The sequence below is a fragment of the Candoia aspera genome, chromosome 2 (genome assembly GCF_035149785.1).
Source record: "Candoia aspera isolate rCanAsp1 chromosome 2, rCanAsp1.hap2, whole genome shotgun sequence".
NCBI classification, from domain to species: domain Eukaryota; kingdom Metazoa; phylum Chordata; class Lepidosauria; order Squamata; family Boidae; genus Candoia; species Candoia aspera.
Window position 1 is genome coordinate 171,329,153 of NC_086154.1, and position 19,162 is coordinate 171,348,314.

At 40.1% G+C, this 19,162-nt stretch overlaps 2 protein-coding genes across 2 annotated transcripts in view; one reads left to right on the plus strand and one right to left on the minus strand.

Moving 5' to 3' along the window:
* The window catches only part of IDUA (alpha-L-iduronidase), a 47,959-nt gene extending 40,488 nt beyond the window's left edge, over nt 1-7,471 (plus strand). The window contains exons 11-14 of the mRNA XM_063294858.1: nt 2,162-2,287; nt 4,598-4,674; nt 5,302-5,402; nt 6,500-7,471. Of these exons, the coding sequence (XP_063150928.1) occupies nt 2,162-2,287; nt 4,598-4,674; nt 5,302-5,402; nt 6,500-6,597 (402 nt within the window). The 3' untranslated portion in view covers nt 6,598-7,471. The remainder of the gene's footprint in view (nt 1-2,161; nt 2,288-4,597; nt 4,675-5,301; nt 5,403-6,499) is intronic.
* Nucleotides 7,472-10,765: 3,294 nt separating this feature from the next.
* On the minus strand, nt 10,766-16,642 carry LOC134490180 (purpurin). Its single transcript, XM_063293070.1, has 5 exons — nt 16,523-16,642; nt 15,097-15,233; nt 13,253-13,365; nt 11,564-11,776; nt 10,766-10,776 (listed from the first exon to the last, which is right to left on the minus strand). Exons 1-5 carry the CDS (start codon nt 16,640-16,642, stop codon nt 10,766-10,768), a joined length of 594 nt encoding a protein of 197 aa, XP_063149140.1.
* Between the last annotated feature and the right edge of the window lie 2,520 nt (nt 16,643-19,162).

A 19,162-nucleotide genomic window follows, 5' to 3' on the forward strand; every position in this document is an offset into this window, starting at 1 on the left:
CTCCACCTGTTTCCCCTTGAAGCTGCTCAGTGGTTAAATGCAAACTGGGCTGTTTTTAAAAACAAAAGAAGGCATTGCAGACCATCTTAGCAAAACACTCAGAGAATTGCTGGAGAGAATCAGAGATCAGAAGCGTTTGCTTTGGCTTCTCCCACCTATTGTGAACAATATTCCCTCTTGGGGTGTCACGTGCCAACTAGTGGATGAATCTGAAACAAACAGGGAATGGAGTCTAAGCAAGAAATTGATGGGGTCTCCCATCTATATTTCTCCATATTTCTCTTTTTGACACTGTCTTATGTCTCCCACATCCTGTCCATTAGCTATATGCATACTGTAGGTGGCAGAAAGCAGGGCCAGTTGACATTGCCTCCTCTCCACTTACTCTTTGAATGTGACTTTTCCATTGTAGTGTCTGCCCTCTGGAATGACCTTACCCACATCCATGATATATGGTTGGCCCTGTCCCTGCTGGCTTTTAGAAAGTTTCTAAAAACCTGATTCTTTCCTTGGCCATTAGGGCAAAGTTAATTGGAGTACCTGCCTGAAAGGATGTAATATAAATTTGAGTTCCTGATGTATTGTGTACATGTTGCTAGTTGATTGTACACCCAGAGTCACAATTGTTCAAGTTAGGCATCCATGTATGTTTCTTAAATAAATAAATAAAACTTGGGACATTATTTAATGTCTGGAGAGCCAGTTTAGTCTAGTGGTTAAAGGTACTGGGCTAGAAACCAGGAGACCAAGAGTTCTAGTCCCGCCTTAGGCATGAAAGCCGGCTGGGTGACCTTGGGCCAGTCACACACTCTCAGCCCAAGAGCCAATCAGGCATAGTAGGAGAGTTCTAGTCCCACCTTAGGCATGAAAGACAGCTGGGTGACCTTGGGTCAGTCCCTCTCTCTCAGCTCAACTCACCTCACAGGGTTGCTGTTGTGGAGAAAACAGGAGAAGGAAGGAGTATTAGGTATGTTCCCCGCCTTGAGTTATTTATAAAAATAAAAATTAAGGGAGGATAAAAATTAATTAAATAAATAAATAAAATTTGCCCAGAAACATACATGGATGCCTAACTTGAACAATTGTGACTCTGGGTGGTGTACAATCAATTAGCAACATGTACACAATACATCAGGAGCTCAAATTTATATTACATCCTTTCAGGCAGGTACTCCAATTAACTTTGCCTAATGGCCAAGGAAAGAATCAGGTTTTTAGAAACTTTCTAAAAGGGAATGAGAAAGGAGTCTGGCTAGATTCTGTTAATGTAGCCTTACAATAAAGTAGAATTAACTCATCTAGTCTTGTTTCCTGTCTGGTTGGAGGGCTGACATCAATCTAACAAGTCTGAAAGTACAAACCTCCTGCCCTTGCTATTTACCACCTGAGTAATTAGGGCGGGTCCTTCCTAAGTTTCTTTCTCTGGCCATTACTCTGTTGCGGGCTCCTTTCTCTTTTATCTAATCATTCCCTAGGTGGCATCTCTTCTACCCCCCCGTCTTCCAAGGGCACCCTCACATTCCATCACAGTTACACCTCACCTTTCCTCCAGATGGTGTGCATTACTCTCCCTCCCCTTTTTCCTTAAAATCACAATCCCAAGAGGCAGGTTGGGCTGAAAGAGAGTGAGTGAAGCAAAGTCACCCAGGGAGCTTCCATGGCTGAAAAGAGATTTGGAGCTGGATCATCCTAGTCCAACATCTGAGTATGCAGGAGTGCAAATGTAGCACTCATCTGCAGTTCTTTAATTCAGCTGCATCTCATCCTGGGAATGCATCCCCTAAAGCACCTTTTGGACCTGGTGAGCATATATTCTGCAAAGAGTTAGAAAAGGTAAAGACCTCTGCTCCAGATGGTCATGATAGACTCCCAGAGTTCAACTTATGAGGCCAGTTGATCTTCACAACAGCCATATTTTTCTATGAAGTCTTAAACATAAAATATCTTATGTAAAAATGCAGAAGCCACCCAAATTACAATGAGGGATCTGAGTACAAGAGTCAAGGAAGTGGGTTCTTTAGATGTCCTTGGTGGTCTTCTACTGATAACATTCAACTTGCTTAACTATAGCAGTGCAACTTGTATGTGTCACTGAGGTTCTAGATAATATTCTCCAGCATCTCTGCATTTTTAAAAAATTATTTTTAAATCTATTTCATAGGACCTTTTGGTGAAAGGGCCATTTCCACTACCTGCAAAAGGCCGTTTGATGCTGAAACAAGAACTTCCAATTCCAGCTGTCTTCCTCCTTCATATTTGTGCAAAGCCCCGCTCTGCTCCCAGTCAGGTGGGTGCTCTGTCGTGCCAGTTGCTCGCAAACACCAAAAGTTTTATAAGGCGCAAACCAAGAAACTTTGATTCTGAGCCTGAATTCACTCTGGAGTTAGGAGAGGCTGGAAGATTCTTGGCATTCTTTCAGTGACTCCCACAGTTATTTTATTGTCCTTTATCAGCTCTATCTGATCCAAAAATGGTTTTTACACTGCTGTGCACCAGATGCTGCTTATCTCCCTCCGCCTGCCCCCATGGCAAATATACCATTATACAGAACCTGTAAAAACTATCAAGGTTAGAAAGGAAAGAAACAGCTTTGCAGCCAAAGTGAAAGCCTGCCCTATAAAGCAACTGTGAAGAACTTTGGGCTATTTAACTACAGGTCTCTGGTTCTCTCACCACTGGCAATGCTTGCTGTTATAGTCCAACAATATATGAAAGATTACAGGTTTCTGTTCTTTCTCTAAGACGTACTTGCCACTGAGGCAGTAAATATATGTCTTAGGGATATTGCTTCTGGCTACTCCTAAAGGGTGCACAGGATAGACTGGAGCATCTTCGTTTCCTAGGCCTAGAAGACAAGCAGGTCTCAGAGAACAAGGATGTCAAGTTTGCGCTAAAAGAGCTGCATTCCCCAAGATGCTTTTAACTTGAAAAGAAACATCTGCCTCTTCCTCACTTTTATCAAAGAGTTTGCTGGAGTTGGAGGAAAGGGAAATTGACACAGACATTACATCATGAGTTGTGTCCTTCCAACTGGAGACCGCCTCACGTTTGTTTATTTATTTATTTATCATATTTTTATCACCGCCCATCTCCCTCATATGGGGGAATCTGGGTGGTTCAGAATAAAACAGTTTAAAATTCAGTAAAATCATAAATAATATCATTAATCAATAAATATCAATATCAATAAATAAATATAAAATGTAATGAGATCCAAGTAATGGCAGATCTAATACCACCCAAAGGGGAACAAGACCGGCCTCGGCAGGACTAGGGAGCCAACCAACCCCAAGAGTGGCTCTTCCTCTCCCCACTCCAGGCATGGTGACAAAGCCAGGTCTTCAATCGTTTCCTGAAGTCCAAAAGAGAGGAGGCTAGCCTCACTTCCAGGGGAAGGGTGTTCCAAAGGGCGGGAGCTGCTGCAGAGAAGGCCAGCCTCCTGGACCCCGCCAGATGGAGATGGGTCCGCAGCATGGGACGGGTTGATGTAATGGGGATGAGACACTTGGGGTATTCTGAGATTCTTGTGCTCTGGCTTCATGAGAGAAGAACAGCCTGCTCTGCATATTGCTCCAGATTTTCTCTGTCGAGGTACTATCCTATGTACACTTATCTCAGAGTAACTGTGTCAGAATCAAATCAGATCAACATATCTAGGGCTGCCCTTTTGAAGTGGCAAAGCCACCAAAGTGGATTTTATTATGTTGGACCATTTGGCCAATCTTCTCCCATCTTCTGCTGTCATAAGCTCTGGTGTCTAAGCAAAGCCTACCAACTAGTAGGCCCTGTTAAGAAGCAAAGATAGATTTTTTTTTTTACTTCTGTGTTAGTTGTGAACAATGTGTAAGGCTGTGTTGGGTTTTTCTTACAAGTAGAGCTTTTGCCACATGCCAAGCACTTACAAAAGTTCAAGAACTTGACAAAACGTGTTCTTAAGATCTTTTCCGTAATGTCCCTGAAAGCAAAAGACATCCATCTAGAGTACACACTGTCTTACCCTACTAAGGACTAGCCCTCTGCCCAGTCTTGAGGTTGGGAAAATGCAACCATGATTCACAATCACAAGACAGCAGGTATTTGTGCTCAGCAGTATGCCTAATTTTCAGGGGGTAGAAGGGGTTACCAAAGCATGTGGTTAACAATTACAAGAGCAATCCTCACTATAGGCGTTTTTCAAGTTACCGTATTATTTGTCAATTCCTCAAACTCCTTAAAAGGTGTTGGATTAAGGAGAAAGCATCAAGGTACAGCTTGCAGTCTCCAGGTATGTGAAATGATACTCATATTTTGAGCTCCTTTATTGCACACACATCTAAGTGCATGGACTGAGTGAACACAATAATTGTAACATCCCACTTAATCCTCTCAAGATGCTACGCTGAGAGAAAGTATTCTAGCAAAGTTCAAAGCCTGTATTTTCCTGGTCAGTCAGCCATCCCTCAAGGTTTTGTTATTTTTGTTATTTGGGAGGACTGATGTGTTATCGACTCCTCCAAACCTAAAATGAATCAATTCAAACATTAAATAACCCGAACTGAATCATAGCTCACGCTTTCCATGCGTGCAGAATTTAATCCAAGTGATTCTGTCTTGTCAGGTGAATGGTGTTCGCTTCATTGGTCTCATGAAGGGACAAGTTCTGATAACATGGGATGACAGCTGTGTGAATTCAAAGTAGGTAATTTTCAAGAAATCCATCACTGTTTTCCATTTTTTCATTCATTTTCACGATTAAATGTTGCTAATTTAATAGCTACTTTTAATTTTGCATGCTGTAATGGTTCTCTGTTAGAAAGCAACTAACTGGAAAATTTCTTCCCCATCATATCTCTACCCTCCACTATAGTTATTAAGACTACAGAAACCTGGTATTGATGAATAGTTTCCAGCTCACCTTGACTTGCATCTGTAGCACCAAAAAGTCTGAGTTGTGTAATATAGGAAGTGGCTTGTACTATTTGGGACATTTGCGGGAAAGAGTTGAAATCTGTGTCTCCATCATATTTTCACCAATAATCCTTTTATTAGAAGCAAGTGAAAAAGTGTTCTTTTTCACAAGTGAAAAAGAAGAAGGCTGAGAGCAGAATCTCTAATAACAAAACAACTAGAGAAATGGCCTTGAGACAGTTTAATCTGCCCCCATTTTCCAACAAAATTGATCAGTTACTTTAATATCCAGCATATTTATCAGCCTCAAAGGCAGCTCTTTGTCCAATGCATGAGACTGAATTTTTTTTTTGCAATGTACTACACATAATCCTGTGACCCTTGTGATATATATGCATGTGTATTTTCACACAGATGTTTGAAAAAATTTGAAGTGATGTTTTCAGTGGATGGGAAAGAGTATCACCAAATCAGTGTCAAGGACAGCATATTTACAATGTTAGTCTACAGTCCAGGTAAAACCCACTTTCTGCGTTTTTAAAGATACAGCCGTTCATCTTAAAACCCTTAAGCATGCCTTCAGATTTTTGTTGGAAATGATAATTATTATTAAAACTATTTACAGTATTTATTATTAACACTGTGTTTCTTATTAAAACTATAATTATTATAGGCTTGCTGGTTTTGGAAGGAAAGCTTTAGCTTTAAGCCTTGAAAAGGCTTGAGATCTTTTTCTAAATCAGGAAAAAAGGGGAAATAGTTTCTTTTCAAAAAGTGTCTTTAAGAACTTCCCTAAAATTCTGTTGCTGGATTATTGGTCTAAGCATTCCTCTAGTCCTTACTTAGTAAAACATATAATGCTGCATTCATTTCCAAAGAACACACCTAATGTTTTGAAGCCTCTGTAGGCAGTTTGTGGAATGGAATATTTTTAAAGGGGGAAATTCAAGAGAGATACTGAACATACACACAAAGGACATATCTTTTTTAAAGTGCTTGATGCTAAATCTGTAAATTGATTTTTGAACTGAAGGGAGGATTAATAAACATTTCTGCAGGGCACCTTCTGGAGGACAGTTCCTTGAGTTTAAAGGTGGGGGGAGCCTGTAGTCCTTGCCACCTTTCGAATTTCAAATTTCCTTTGGTAGACAGTCATTTACTGTAGATCTCTGGTGAAAGGGGCCTGTCCCTTTCTTGAAAAAAGGTGCCAGAGAGGAAATGCAGCCCCACCTACCATTCACATGTAATATAGCCCCAACAAATTTGCCTACTCCAGTTGCATTGGAATGCAAATCTAGATGCCTATACCATTGTTCAGTCATTCTGTTTCCAAAATGTTCCATTGGTAACATGTTTTCCTCATTATATTTGAATGCAAAAAAATCATCTTTAAAAAAAATGAATGGATTGACATCTTGATTTCAGGAACTGTCAACACAAGATAAGATTTGCAATGTCAGTTATAACTGGATATTTTTAATGTGGATTAAAATTAAATGGTCAATTGCAGTTGTATTTATAGAAATATTTCAGCCTGCTAAGCCAATTTAGGAATGACTCATAAAGGAATTAAAAATTCACAATTCCTATATTTGTTGGGCTTTCTTTACAGGAACAACAGTCATGGGCCTTTACAAAGTGCGTGCTGTGGATTACTGGGACAGGCCAGGTCTGTTTTCTCTGCCTACATTCTACAGAGAACCATTTTAGAAAGAAGCAAAAATGCCCACTGGAAGTTATGTACTTAAACCTGCTAGTTGCAGGAAGCTTTTTACTACAGGCAAACCATAACTGTTAGAAGGATGATTCTCATGTTCTTGACAAAATTCTTCTGCCTTCCTTGGTTCAGTTTTCTGTTCTTCCTCCACTGATAATATGGAGAGATTCTTCTCTCCCAGATCATCTTGGAGCACCCTTCTGAAATCACACCCAAGAAATTATGAGAACAAAGTAGAGTACTGCTGAACTCTGTTTTCTTCCCTAGTTTGCATAGTTGGCAACCAGCCAGTCCAGTTTTTACCTGGAGTGAAACAATGGTAATTTCAAGCAGCAGAATCTGGGTTGCATGAAAACAAGGTGGATCTGTTAACCTTTCCTTAAGGCTATGTATGTAAGTGTGCGCCATTTAGACTTCCAGCCATAATATGGTCTGTTCATAGAGAACCAACCTCTAAATGAGCACTCGTTCCCACACAACTGGTGCAGCTCAAAGAAGATCCCATTCTAAAAGCACTGAGCTTCTACCCAAGCCTTGGAATAAGGAAGCTTCATCTGCCTCAGTCCATTTCATTCTTTTCTTCAAACTTTGCATCATCCAAATACATCACACACTCTCTTTTTTGTGGCATCAGGAAGGAGGGATGGCCTCACTCTTTCTCATCGCACCTCGACCTTTGCAAAGAGTGGAGGACAGCAGAAGTGATGGATAGCCCAGCTGAATACTTGTATAAGGGGAAATGTCCCTGTGAAGCTTGTAGTAAACAAGGACGTTTTTAGCACAGGGATTATATTTTAAATAAATATTTATTTGCATGAAAAAGAGTTTACCTAGAGGCAGGTGAGATAACATATTCAGTTTTTCCTGTCAGAAGGAATTAGACAATGTATAGACAATGTATTTCTAATAAATGCCTTATTAGAAAATGTGTGTCATTCTAATACACTAGTCTTAAAAGACAACTCTCTTCTCGGTCTGCTGTAACTGGTTCTTTCTTACCTTTTCTCCAATGAGCTACAGTGTCAAGGGGATCCACAAGGTGTGGTCAAAAAAGTCAAGATGATGGCCACGACAGTGCAATCAAAGCTCCATCTGTTTTGTTTGCACATTGCAGAGCTCTGATCGCACTGTCATGGCCGTCACCTTGACATTTTTGACCATACCCAGTGGATGTCCCTGTATTGTGCTCAGCAATTAGCTTTAAGGTATAGGGATCCTCAACTAACATGACAGAGAGGGCTAAAACAATGAGTAGCTCTTTGTGTTGAGACATAAGCAAGTAGAATGGGGAGAAGTTTGAGTCAGGGAATTCCCAACTCAACTCCCATTTCTCCTCAGCTACAAGCTTAGTAGGTTTTCTTAAGTGACCCACTTCCAAGTGTTTGTAAAGATTGCCAATTTTTTTAAAAAAACCAAATGAGCAAAAATGACTAATCTTCTGGGTCATGGTGGGGAACAAAAGATAGAGACCAGAACTGAGGGCATCAGAGCCCAATAGATTTTTTTTAAGTTTTCTTTGAAAAAGTTAAGAGATATCACAGTGATGGTACTAAACTTTTTGCACCTGTCCAAACATGTAAAGTCTGAATTATCAAAAATAACCTTTGCTTTCATTGGCAAAAAGGTATTTTATTTTGATTGTAGGAGTTCAAATGTTCAGCTTTGATGCTAAATGTAAATTTTATATTAATAAAGATTTTCTATGAAAACAAAGTTGCATATATATTTATATGGGAGTGATTGACGATCCACATGGCCTGGGAACGTGTTATTCATGTGGAAGTTATATCATCTAATCCCATTTCAGGCAGGCTTACAATACGCATAGTTCTGACCTGTTCCTACAGTGACAAGTATACCATTCTTGTTTTGCATTTTACATTTGCATCACTGCAAGCAATGTGAAGTGGTCAAGGAAGTGTTACAGTGAAGTGGAAGTTTCTGTACAATCACTAATAGTTGTTTAGTGCATACAAAACGGGTTCATAGGAGTGCAGTCCTTTCCATTGCTTCTCAGGCAGCCTTCGAATCAGTTCTTGTGGTGAATACAAAATCAATGGTGGCTTGCATATCTGAAATGGTCACTGCTGGTCAAGTAAGCCCCCCCCCCCAAAAAACCCCTTCACATCCTCATGTATGAGTACAAGCCCAGTATTTTTCAGTGGAGAACAGTTCATGTGCTTAGGTTGAGAGTCATTAAGTGATGTGTGTGAATCAACAATTCCATGAGGGTGCAGCTGGCTGTCCTGATGAAAACCTACCCCAGTGTACTAGACATGTGAGTCTTCCCCTTCCCTAGTATGGCAGGATTGGTGTGTTTCTCATCCTGCCCACCCATGCTATGCAAGCACTTCATAGAAAAGCTTGTGACTATTATGACTGTTAGATTATTTAAAGGTCTCTCCTAAAGCTATGGTTGCAAATTTAAGTAGAAAGGAAGAAAAAGGCATTTCTATTGACAGGAAAGGATCACAACAAGGTTTATTCATTCAAATGAATTCTTATCCTTATTCATTCAAACGCTTATTCTTACATATTTGTAAATTAAATTGCAGCATTATAAGGATGATTGTGGTGACCATTTTTTTCCATACTTCCAAGATACTTCACCAGTAGGAATTGAAGAAAATGTCTCAAGGAATAAAGGGAAGGAGGAGGTGCCTAACCTAAAGGATAGTTGTGCTCTGATGTCATCCATAAGCTATGTCCGGCATCTGTAGGAGGTGAAATGGTAAATTTTGGAACAAGTGAGGGATCTGGAAATGTTCATAGGGAAGGTATACTTTTGTTTTAAGGATCTTTAAGCATGGGCTAATTAATGGATGTGATGCCCCTTTTGACCAACTTAAATAAAAAACCTAGCTCAAGCTTAGAAGATAAATGTCTCTGTAACTGAGCATCATTTTCTGATAGTCTAGTATATGATTGCCAGCTCTGAACGCTACTAAGAATTTTGGGATGTGCCAGGAGACCAGACAGTTTGTTAAACTATTAGACAAGGGCAATAAGGGGTAAAGCTGAAGCCAGGGTTGAAGAACCACCAAGAGCTCAGGAAAACCTCATCTGTTGAATAAAAAGCTCAAACAAAATAGAAAGCCACGTTGTTCTCTTTCCTTGGTAAGCAGATGCCGTGCATGGCCTGCAGGATCTTTACTGAGAAACTTCTTCAGTTCTATAATTCTCTACATGGGACAGTCACACATGGATCTAGCAGATGCTGGCAACAGCTTATTGGAGATTGTCTACTTTGGATGGAACTCCACAAAGAGTAGTGGAGGTTCCATAGGAAGTCTCCCTTTGTAATACCCAGGTCAGTTTATTCTGTGAACTACAATTTTCAAATGGATTGTCCCCCGCCATGCAAACTCTTGTGTATCACTGATGTTTCAGTATATAAAGTAATTAGTCAAGAGATGAAATGAATGCAGGGCAAGGGGAACTTGGCATAGGATTTTGAGAAAGTTTGCATTAGGAAAATTACATCCATAAGACCTTTATCTCTTGCAGAACGACTCAGCACCAAAAGAGATGAACACTGCCCAGGAAAGATTAAACTAAAATTTAGTTTAGGAGAAAACTAAGAAAAACCAGTTTGGTCTAGTGGTGAAGGTGCTGGACTAGAAACCAGGAGACTGAGAGTTCTAGTCCCGCCTTAGGCATGAAAGCTGGCTGGGTGACCTTAGGCCAGTCACTCTCTCTCAGCCGAAGAGCCAATCAGGCATAGTAGGAGAGTTCTAGTCCCGCCTTAGGCCTGAAAGCCGGCTGGGTGACCTTGCGCCAGTCACTCCCTCTCAGCCCAACTCACCTCACAGGGTGGTGGTTGTGGGGAAAAAAGGAGGAGGAAGGAGTATTAGGTATGTTCGCTGCCTTGAGTTATTTATAAAAATAATAAAGGGTTAAAAATTAAATAAAATAAAAATAAAATTAAGAGATCATTGAAAAAGGTCTATATTTTTTAACTTGTGCATTGCATCATTTTGGTTCTTAAGAATTCATACAAGAAATGATGTACTGCACCCTTGTGCCAATTTTTTTTAAAAACTCCATATACTGGAAGCCATGTGCTTTGAAAAAAAAACTGATTCAAAGAATTTGTGAGGGACATGTTTGAGATGTAGAGATTAGGCCTTTGCTCCATGTCTGGCCTGGAGGAATTTTGGTTTAACAAGCCCCTGTGGAGACAAACAAAATAAACACCCTTTAGTGCAACAAGAAGTTGCTCAGAACATTTATTTACTTATTTCTGTACTGGCAATTCCACAAGGCATTGTTACATTATTTACCTCTAACTATAGGAAAATCAAAACTACAGCTAGGGTTCAGTCCATAAAATTAACTGGCAATAGTACAACTTTAATTATGAGGCAGATTTAATTTAAGGGATTCATTACTAGAAAAGATGACTGCAATCTCTAGCTTGAGAAAGCTTCTAAAAAGCTTAAAGAAAATCATAATCAAGGTTGAACCAACTGCAGAAGCATTTTTGTCATCTTTTGTTGGAGACCTTGGCTGGATTAACTCATCACACTACGGTATAATTGTGTTTATAATTTATTAAACCACAATTTGTTGGATCCTACTATGGTTTACAAAATGCTTCAGCTGGGTTCACACAACATGCTAAGCCAAACCAATCAAACAACATTATGGTTTAGTGCAACATATGAACCAGATCACTTTGCTGAACTGGAGTGATCCTGCAATGGGAATTCCCATGATCTTAGAATCTGAGTCCAGGGCTGGAACTGCCTAGATCAAACAGCTTTTTATTTATTTATTTATTTATCAATCAATCAAATTTATCACCACCCATCTCCCAAAAGGGACTCTTTTCCACATTCTTCCTTTCCATAGACAATACCAGTTCTCCCTTCTGGTAGGTCAGTGACTCATGACCCACAGAAGTCAAATTCATGACTTGTCCTAAGGTGACTGGAGCAACATCACTTTTCCACATACCTGACTGTAGCACAGGCTGGAACTGGTCAGTCATGCAGATTTCTTCCTGCTTCTGGTGCACAATTTGCTGAATGGCGGGGGGAAGACCCCGAGGATTGCGGGAGAAAACAAGGGCGTAGCCATCATCGCAGGACCCATCCTCCTTCAGAGTGCGGCAGGCATATGTGATGGCATAGTTATCATAATCTGTGTCAATCACCCAGTAATTGTCACCTGGAATATCAAATCTAGTATAGGTAACGAGTTCTGATATTACTGATGGTGTCAGAAATAAGAGTATCATTATTAATTCATGTGCACAATGTCCTTCTTGCTTCTTGTTGTTCACACACACAAAAATAGTCCAGAACTTCGAAAAATCCTCCTGAGAGTGTAGGACATAGACCTTGAAGTCATATTCACAGGACAAGAACAGCTGAACATCCAGATTTGTCATATGAGGGGTTAATATCTTAATGTCTCCAAGTTATGGCTCATTTTATTTAACAAAGCAAAAAGGAGAGAGGATAAAAAAGCAGAATAACAGAATTTTTTCTTGCCAGCAAATATAACTGTAGGTTTTCCCACCACTACTAAAATGTGTCTCAAGTTAAGATGCCCACCATTTGAAATACCCTCTAAAGGGAGATCTGCCTGGCCCCATCACTAAGTTCCAGTCTTAGTGGATTGTGTGACTTTGCTTAGAATTTAAATTGAATTTATTTTAGGATGCTCTGCTGGTATTACTGGAAGGGATCGGCGGGTTTTTAGAATTAGGACATAAATTTTCATTCTTACTGAAGCCATCCTGAATATTTTTTAATAAAATATGAGTCATACAATTAACAATAAATAGAGGGGCATGCATACATAGGATGTTGTTTTTAAGATAACGGCAGTAAGGCTGCAAACATTCAAAAGGATATAATTTTGGATTTTAAGCTCTATTTCAGAAATATAGAACATTCTGACATTTTAAGGATTACATGGATGTATGATGCATAATTTTTCTCTAGATTCTTGGCTATAATCTTACAGGAGAAGCAACAATGGCTGGGAACAGGTAGAGTAGCGGTGGTGCCTAAAGTTATTCACAATATGGTGAAAGTAGGTAGAAGTTTCTCTCCCTCTCTCATAATAAGAATCTGGAGTCACCTAATGAAGCTAGTGAGAGATTCAGAACTTCCTGTTTTCTTCTATACAGCACCTAATTAAACTATGGAATTCTCTACCAGAAGATGAAATAATGGCCATTAAAGATATGATATATAAATGGCAGATAATGCAATCAATGGACCATATGTTTTCTCCGTTATCAGAGATGATACGCCTCTCAATTCTAGCTGAGAAAAAGTGTAAGTAGTTTGATGATTAGACAGGATAGATTATAGAAAGAAGAGAATCATGATGTAACTTTAGAGAAAGAGGTAAATTTATAATTGAACTTATAACTGCTGCAATGAAGATCAGAAGCCACTTCTTTGTATCTTTGCTTTCTTTTCTATTTTTCTTCTTTCTTTTTTGCACTTTTAGCTTTCTCTTTGATTTCTTTCTTTTTCTTTCCCTTACTTTATATTAGTTTGTATTAGTTTTTACCTTCATTTTTAAAACTTTTAATAAAAATACATATAAAAAAGCAGAAAGAGTATACAGTAAGTAGGAAAAATGATGTTGTGCCCATGTCCCTGCTTAAAAACTGAAATAACTGACCTCCACTTGACAAATAGCTTGCCAGGCCTTGGTAATTCATGAACATCTTGGCTGGTGTGGTGGGGTCAGGCACCAAGTATTGAGCAGCCATATCAGCACAGATCAGCCAGAATCTGAAACAGAAAGATGGTGAAATGAATTTTAACATTTTAGTGTGCAACTAACATTCTGCTCTTTTGCCTGGAGCATAGTCTGCTTTGATCCTCTTCTGGTTTCAATACAGTATTGTTTATTAAGATGACAGCTCAAAGCCATGCCATGCCAAGTGCAATCTGCTTGCCTTGCATCTGCCCTGCATTACTTCCTGGTTTTTGTTCATACAACATGTGCAACAAAATGCAGCCACTTAAAACCTAGTGTCTGCATTTGCACAACAGTGCTAAATTTAGTATCTTTTCAACTTGGCTGGTTTTTTTTGTGGCTTAGTATGATGCATACTAAGCCACAAAAAGGTATGATGCATACCACATGACCACGGAAGTGTCTATGGACAAACGCCGGCTCTTCGGCTTTGAAACAGAGATGGGCACCGCCCCCTAGAGTCAGACATGACTGGACTTAATGTCAAGGGAAACCTTTACCTTTACCTTATGATGCATAAACCCAAGTCATTCTGTGACTTTCTGGTTTGCTGTATTGTGTAAATTCAGGAACCACGTTCATGTGATAATCCCTGCTTCCCACACTTTTATTCACGTACATGTCAGTCTTTGGTGCTAATAGAACAGGCTTTGGGGAGACATTCAGCTCTTCTCCCCCTCCCTCCCTTATAAATCCACTTACTCCATCAAGCCATGGCCTCAGCTTCCGACCTATGCACGCATTGCTGTGTGATATTCAGTCACCCCTTGCAAGGATTTACATCCTTCCCTAAACATGCTCAGATCCTGTAAACAGTTACTGCACTTCATGAAGGCACAGCACAGCAACATTGCAGCTATCCTACTATATCAGTTGCAGTTGTGAACAGGCCAAAGACTTATGTGAATCTACTGCTAGATAATACCATTTGCCTACAAAGGGGCCATCAAACATTCAGAGGCTTCCAGTTCTAACACAACTTTACTGCTGTTTCAAAGTTTCATAGCAAGGTACATTGAAAATACGGTACATTAAAAAAAAAAACCTAAAAAGCAAGAAAGCTGTTTTTTGTCCATGTTGACTTTTCCATCTTCCAGATGTTCGACTAAAGAAGATCATTTATAACTTCGGCATAATAACATAGTTGCTCTGGTTATTTTTGGCACCTTAATATACAGGTTTAAAAAAAAAGACTGGCCTCCATTAAGCAAGAGTCTTCTGCCTGTTTAATATGAGTATGTTCATAGCTCAATTTTATTCCAGTCATTAGTGACAACAGACAACTGAATTGACACTACTAATTGCTGATGGATCATCTAAACATGCATCATAATTTTCAGCAAAGGTAGGCAACTCAGTGTCCTCCATATCCTTTGATTTACAATTCCCAATTTTCTTGATGGCCCTAGTGTTGAAGGCTTTGATAGCCAAATCATCTGGAAGACCCCATCTTCCCTATTTGTAATCTTCACAATACCTGAATTCACATATCATGTGCTATAACATGGGTTGTTTGGCTTGGCCTTATCATGCTGGGGGAAACCAGTCCTTGTGGCTTGTGAGTCATGGGCTACATTTGTGCAAACTCAGCCAATTCTGTTTTATTCAATGAACCACGGTTAAACAAGCCAGGGTTCTCACTTAGCAACTTCCACATCAGTAGTCATTGGGCATCTTGATCACAAGGATGTAATACTGTATAAAATGAACAAGTGACTAATGTCCATAGAAACACTGGTTACCCATGTGTAGCTGCAACATACCCAAAAAGCTTCATTCTGCCTTTGGAAGATGCAGTCATAATCCCATCCTCCTCGATGGTGTATTCAGCTGAGATATTATCCTGTAGAAACAAACCTTCTGGGTCTTTCTTGGCCAGTGCATACCATTTACCTGCATACTGAAATGCAAAAAATATTTAAGGTTACAAGGACAGTGAATACATCTTCAAGATGAAGACTAGCCAACACATGACTTCAAGACTAGCCAACACAAGATTAACTGGATCTGAAGGGGAGATGGAGCTAAACTTGCGGATTGATTGTGTATGTGTCCTTAATTTAAGCACAAATCATAAACAATTGCCTGATCTGGGTACAGTGAAGCCTAATACCATCTCCTGGAATCCTTCCAAATAATTAATGAAACCTTGCTGAAAGCTACTCACAGCAGAATCAAGTAATAATCCATTTCTTACAGTAGGGAAGTTGTAGTCATCACTGTTGTTTCTGACAGCAAAACTAGATAGCTATTGGCAAGATGATACATTCAGTTGCACATCAAGAAAACACTTGATGTAAGAGACCACTTAATAATGGAACCAAATGCTTGCAGGAAGACTGTTCTTGTTCTTCCTCACTGAAGGCCATCCAGCAGAGTCTGAATTAGGAAATTTGTGGCCTTACAGATTTATTGAATTATATCATCCCTCACTATTGGCCATATAGGTCGGGTCTGCTGAGAGTTATAATTCAGCAAGAACTGGACAGTCACAGGTTCCCCAACCAGTCATTTATCTATGTGGGACATCTAGCTCTGCCCCAATGTTGTGGATTCAGTGGCACAAAGCCCCACTCCATCTTCTATGATCACTGGCCCTGCCTGGATGAGCCTCAGAGATGGCAGCACTTCTTTGGGCTAGGAAACTAAACCAAGTCAAGCATACTTAGAACTTAAATGGGAACCACCAAGAAATGTGAGGACTGTAGAGTAGACTGGGAAGTTAAAACAACAACAACAACAACAACCAAACAATCAGGAGAAAGCAATGGGATGCTACTCTCTCATATTATTATGAAGAAAACAATATGGACCTGTTTATGAAGTCAGCAAGAGTAGAGCTGGACTTGAAAGAGATTTTAGGTTTTTTTACCTGCCTTGGTGATCACCTCCTTCCTAAGTGAGCTGCAGCAGGGGAATGAAACAGATACAGCAGAACATTCCCCGCACCCCATATGTAACATATGTATGTCCTAAGCCAAAACTATAAAACAAAGGAGAATAAGGCTGACTTACAAGTAAGTTCCCAGGAGCACAGTAAGTTGAGATTTTTTTTTTAAAAAAAAATCTGATCCTCTGGTAGACTGACACATTTTAGAAACCAATTATAGTTCCTGTGCACTAATGACTTGCATTCAAGTCATTAAATTTCATTCTTTACCCTTGATATTAGAAAGCATTCAGAGTTACCCGTTTGGGATCAAAGTTGTCCTTCACGGAGAAAGAGTCCACCACACATGAAGGCTGCCCCATGCAATCATTAATCATGAAGATCAGGGTCATCAGGAATGTGTAGTGACTGCATTTCATTCTGTAAAGGAACACAATTCAGCCCAGATTAAAAATCTGAAACACTATCATATCCACCATAATGTATTGGTTTTATTTACTTAACTAAAAAATTCTTGGCTTGCTTTGACATCTAAGTCAGGGAATACATTCCTAAATGTAATCTCTGCCAGATACTGTCACAAAGCAGATAAACTGGGAAAATCAAGAATTTCAGGTCAAGTCACAGAACAAGGTGAGCACTTAGCAACACAAAAGACCAATATAATTAGCTTGCTCACTGCTAACTTCACACAGCATCACAGTATATTTTTTTTAAGAAAAAGAGGTGAAATAGGTCCCTTCCACACCACTCTCCAAATTCATGCCACAGGTTCTTAGAAACAGTTCCCTCTTGAACCACAATTGTCCTCACCTCAGCTGACCTCAAAATTCTGAGATTCCCCACATGATCTAATTAATGGATCCCTCCAACTGACCAATGGTAGAATATTACAAAAGCACCCTGTGTGCCATCCCACCCCCTTTTGTTTGCTTGTTCAGTATTTTGTAAAAAATCACCTCAGTTGCTAAAACACAGGAGAGCTGTCAGAGGACCATCTTTCTGTTCACAATTTTTAAAAAGTGGTAGCTGATGGGATGGGAACAACAGGGCATGGTACCACTGCAGCTAAGTCTTTACGGGGAAAGGGAAGAGCTAAGAGGTTGGAGTTCCTGGCAATGGGAGTGGTCTGCTCCCAAACTTCAGTTTGGTCTAGTGCAGTGTTTCTCTACCTTGGCAACTTTAAGATATGTGGACTTCAACTCTCAGAATTCCCCACTCAGCCATGCTGGTTGAGGAATTCTGGGAGTTGAAGTCCACACATCTCAAAGTTGCCAAGGTTGAGAAACATTGATCTAGTGATTAAGACTCCAGGCTAGCAACTAGGAGACTGAGAGTTCTAGTCCCGCCTTAGGCCTGAAAGCTGGCTGGGTGACCTTGGGCCAGTCACACTCTCTCAGCCCAAGAGCCAATCAGGTGTAGCAGGAGACTTCCAGTCCCGCCTTAGGCCTGAACACCGGCTGGGTGACTCTGGGCCAGTCACTCTCTCTCAGTCCAACCCACCTCACAGGGTGGTGGTTGTGGGGAAAATAGGAGGAGGAAGGAGTACTAGGTGTGTCCGCCAGCTTGAGTTATTTTTTAAAAATAATAAAGGTGGGATAAAAAAAATCTAATAAAATAACCTTCACAGAGTTCCAGCATTTCCATTGGAAAACCAGGCCCTCAGTGTCTTGGGATGCACCACAACAGCAACACTGTAGGCTCACAAGAGTGGGGAGATGGAGCCATGGAAGTGGGAACACTACGTGCAGAGTTGCCCTAGGTTTTATTGGGCCAAAATCTGACCTGTCTGTATCTATTATAAAGCACTTGAATGGTGGCAGACGATTATGGGTGACAGCTACGGCCCTTCTTAAACTGTGTCAGCCAGCTGTGGCTGAGGAAGATAAGGGAACATATTTTCCCTTTCTTGGGGAGGGGTGGGCGAGTACCCTTTTTTCCTTAAATCAAAATGTAGAAATGTGCTATATCAACTTTTGGCTGTGATACAGTTAAGTAATTTTAGGCCATAAATGTTGCAGTCAGATGCTAGGGAGGAGGTTCCCTTTGTAGGCAAAGCATATTATTTAGGCCTAACAAAGGATAAGTTATTTTAAAAGCAAAGGGGGGGGGGGGAAAGCATATTTAATAGTATATATGTCTCGGTGACTCCCTCTGTACAATATAATTTTTTAAAACGGTAAGAAGAAAAGAATGCTGTGGAAAACAACATCAGTCCTGGAGATCCCTGTGGGGCCATGCCAGCCACAGGAAGGGATGCTGGGCCTCTCTGTTCCTGCCCCCTCCCCAAGCAATCACTGTAGCTCTGACTTTCAAAACATTTTGGGAGGGCTGCCCTTGGCTTTTAAAGGGGCATGCTGAGAACCACACTGAAAAAAGAAAAAAAGAAAAAATAGGCAAAGTCAGCACAAAAGAGTGGCTGTGACAAGGCTGTTACAATTTAATGTAATATAATCTAAAGAGAAATTAAAGTGTAATTAAACCAAAATTATATTATACAAAATTATAATTATAAAATTATTATACAAAATTATTGTAAACCGCCCAGAATCCCTCTTTTGGGGGACATGGACGGTAGCAAAATTTGAATAATAAATAAAATAAATATTAGCGCAATTAATATGGTTATTCTCCATGTATGTAGTGATTTCCATGAATGTAGTAATCAAACACTATAATTTGGCAGCAGCTTCGGCGGGGGGGGTACATGTACTTCTGGTTATTTGGGTCAGGTGCATTGCAAGAACCAAGATGAAAATGATTGAGGGCCCCTTTTAGGGCTATATTGAGAGAACGAAGAAATGTGGGACCCTGTAGATCATGGACTGTCCTAAACATACCTCTGACATTCATTATTTCCCCTTTGGGTGGAACACTCCTCCTGCACCATTCGCTCCCAAACTTTCCATGCATGCATTAAATGCCCACTGGTAGAGTAA

Coding starts and splice junctions, on each gene's coding strand:
- LOC134490180 (XM_063293070.1), bottom strand. CDS start 16,642: ATGAAATGCAGTCACTACACATTCCTGATGACCCTGATCTTCATGATT. Junction 15,234..16,522: donor ACAACTTTGATCCCAAACGG/GTAACTCTGAAT, acceptor TTTGCATTTCAG/TATGCAGGTAAATGGTATGC. Junction 11,777..13,252: donor AAGCTATTTGTCAAGTGGAG/GTCAGTTATTTC, acceptor TTGATATTCCAG/GTGACAATTACTGGGTGATT.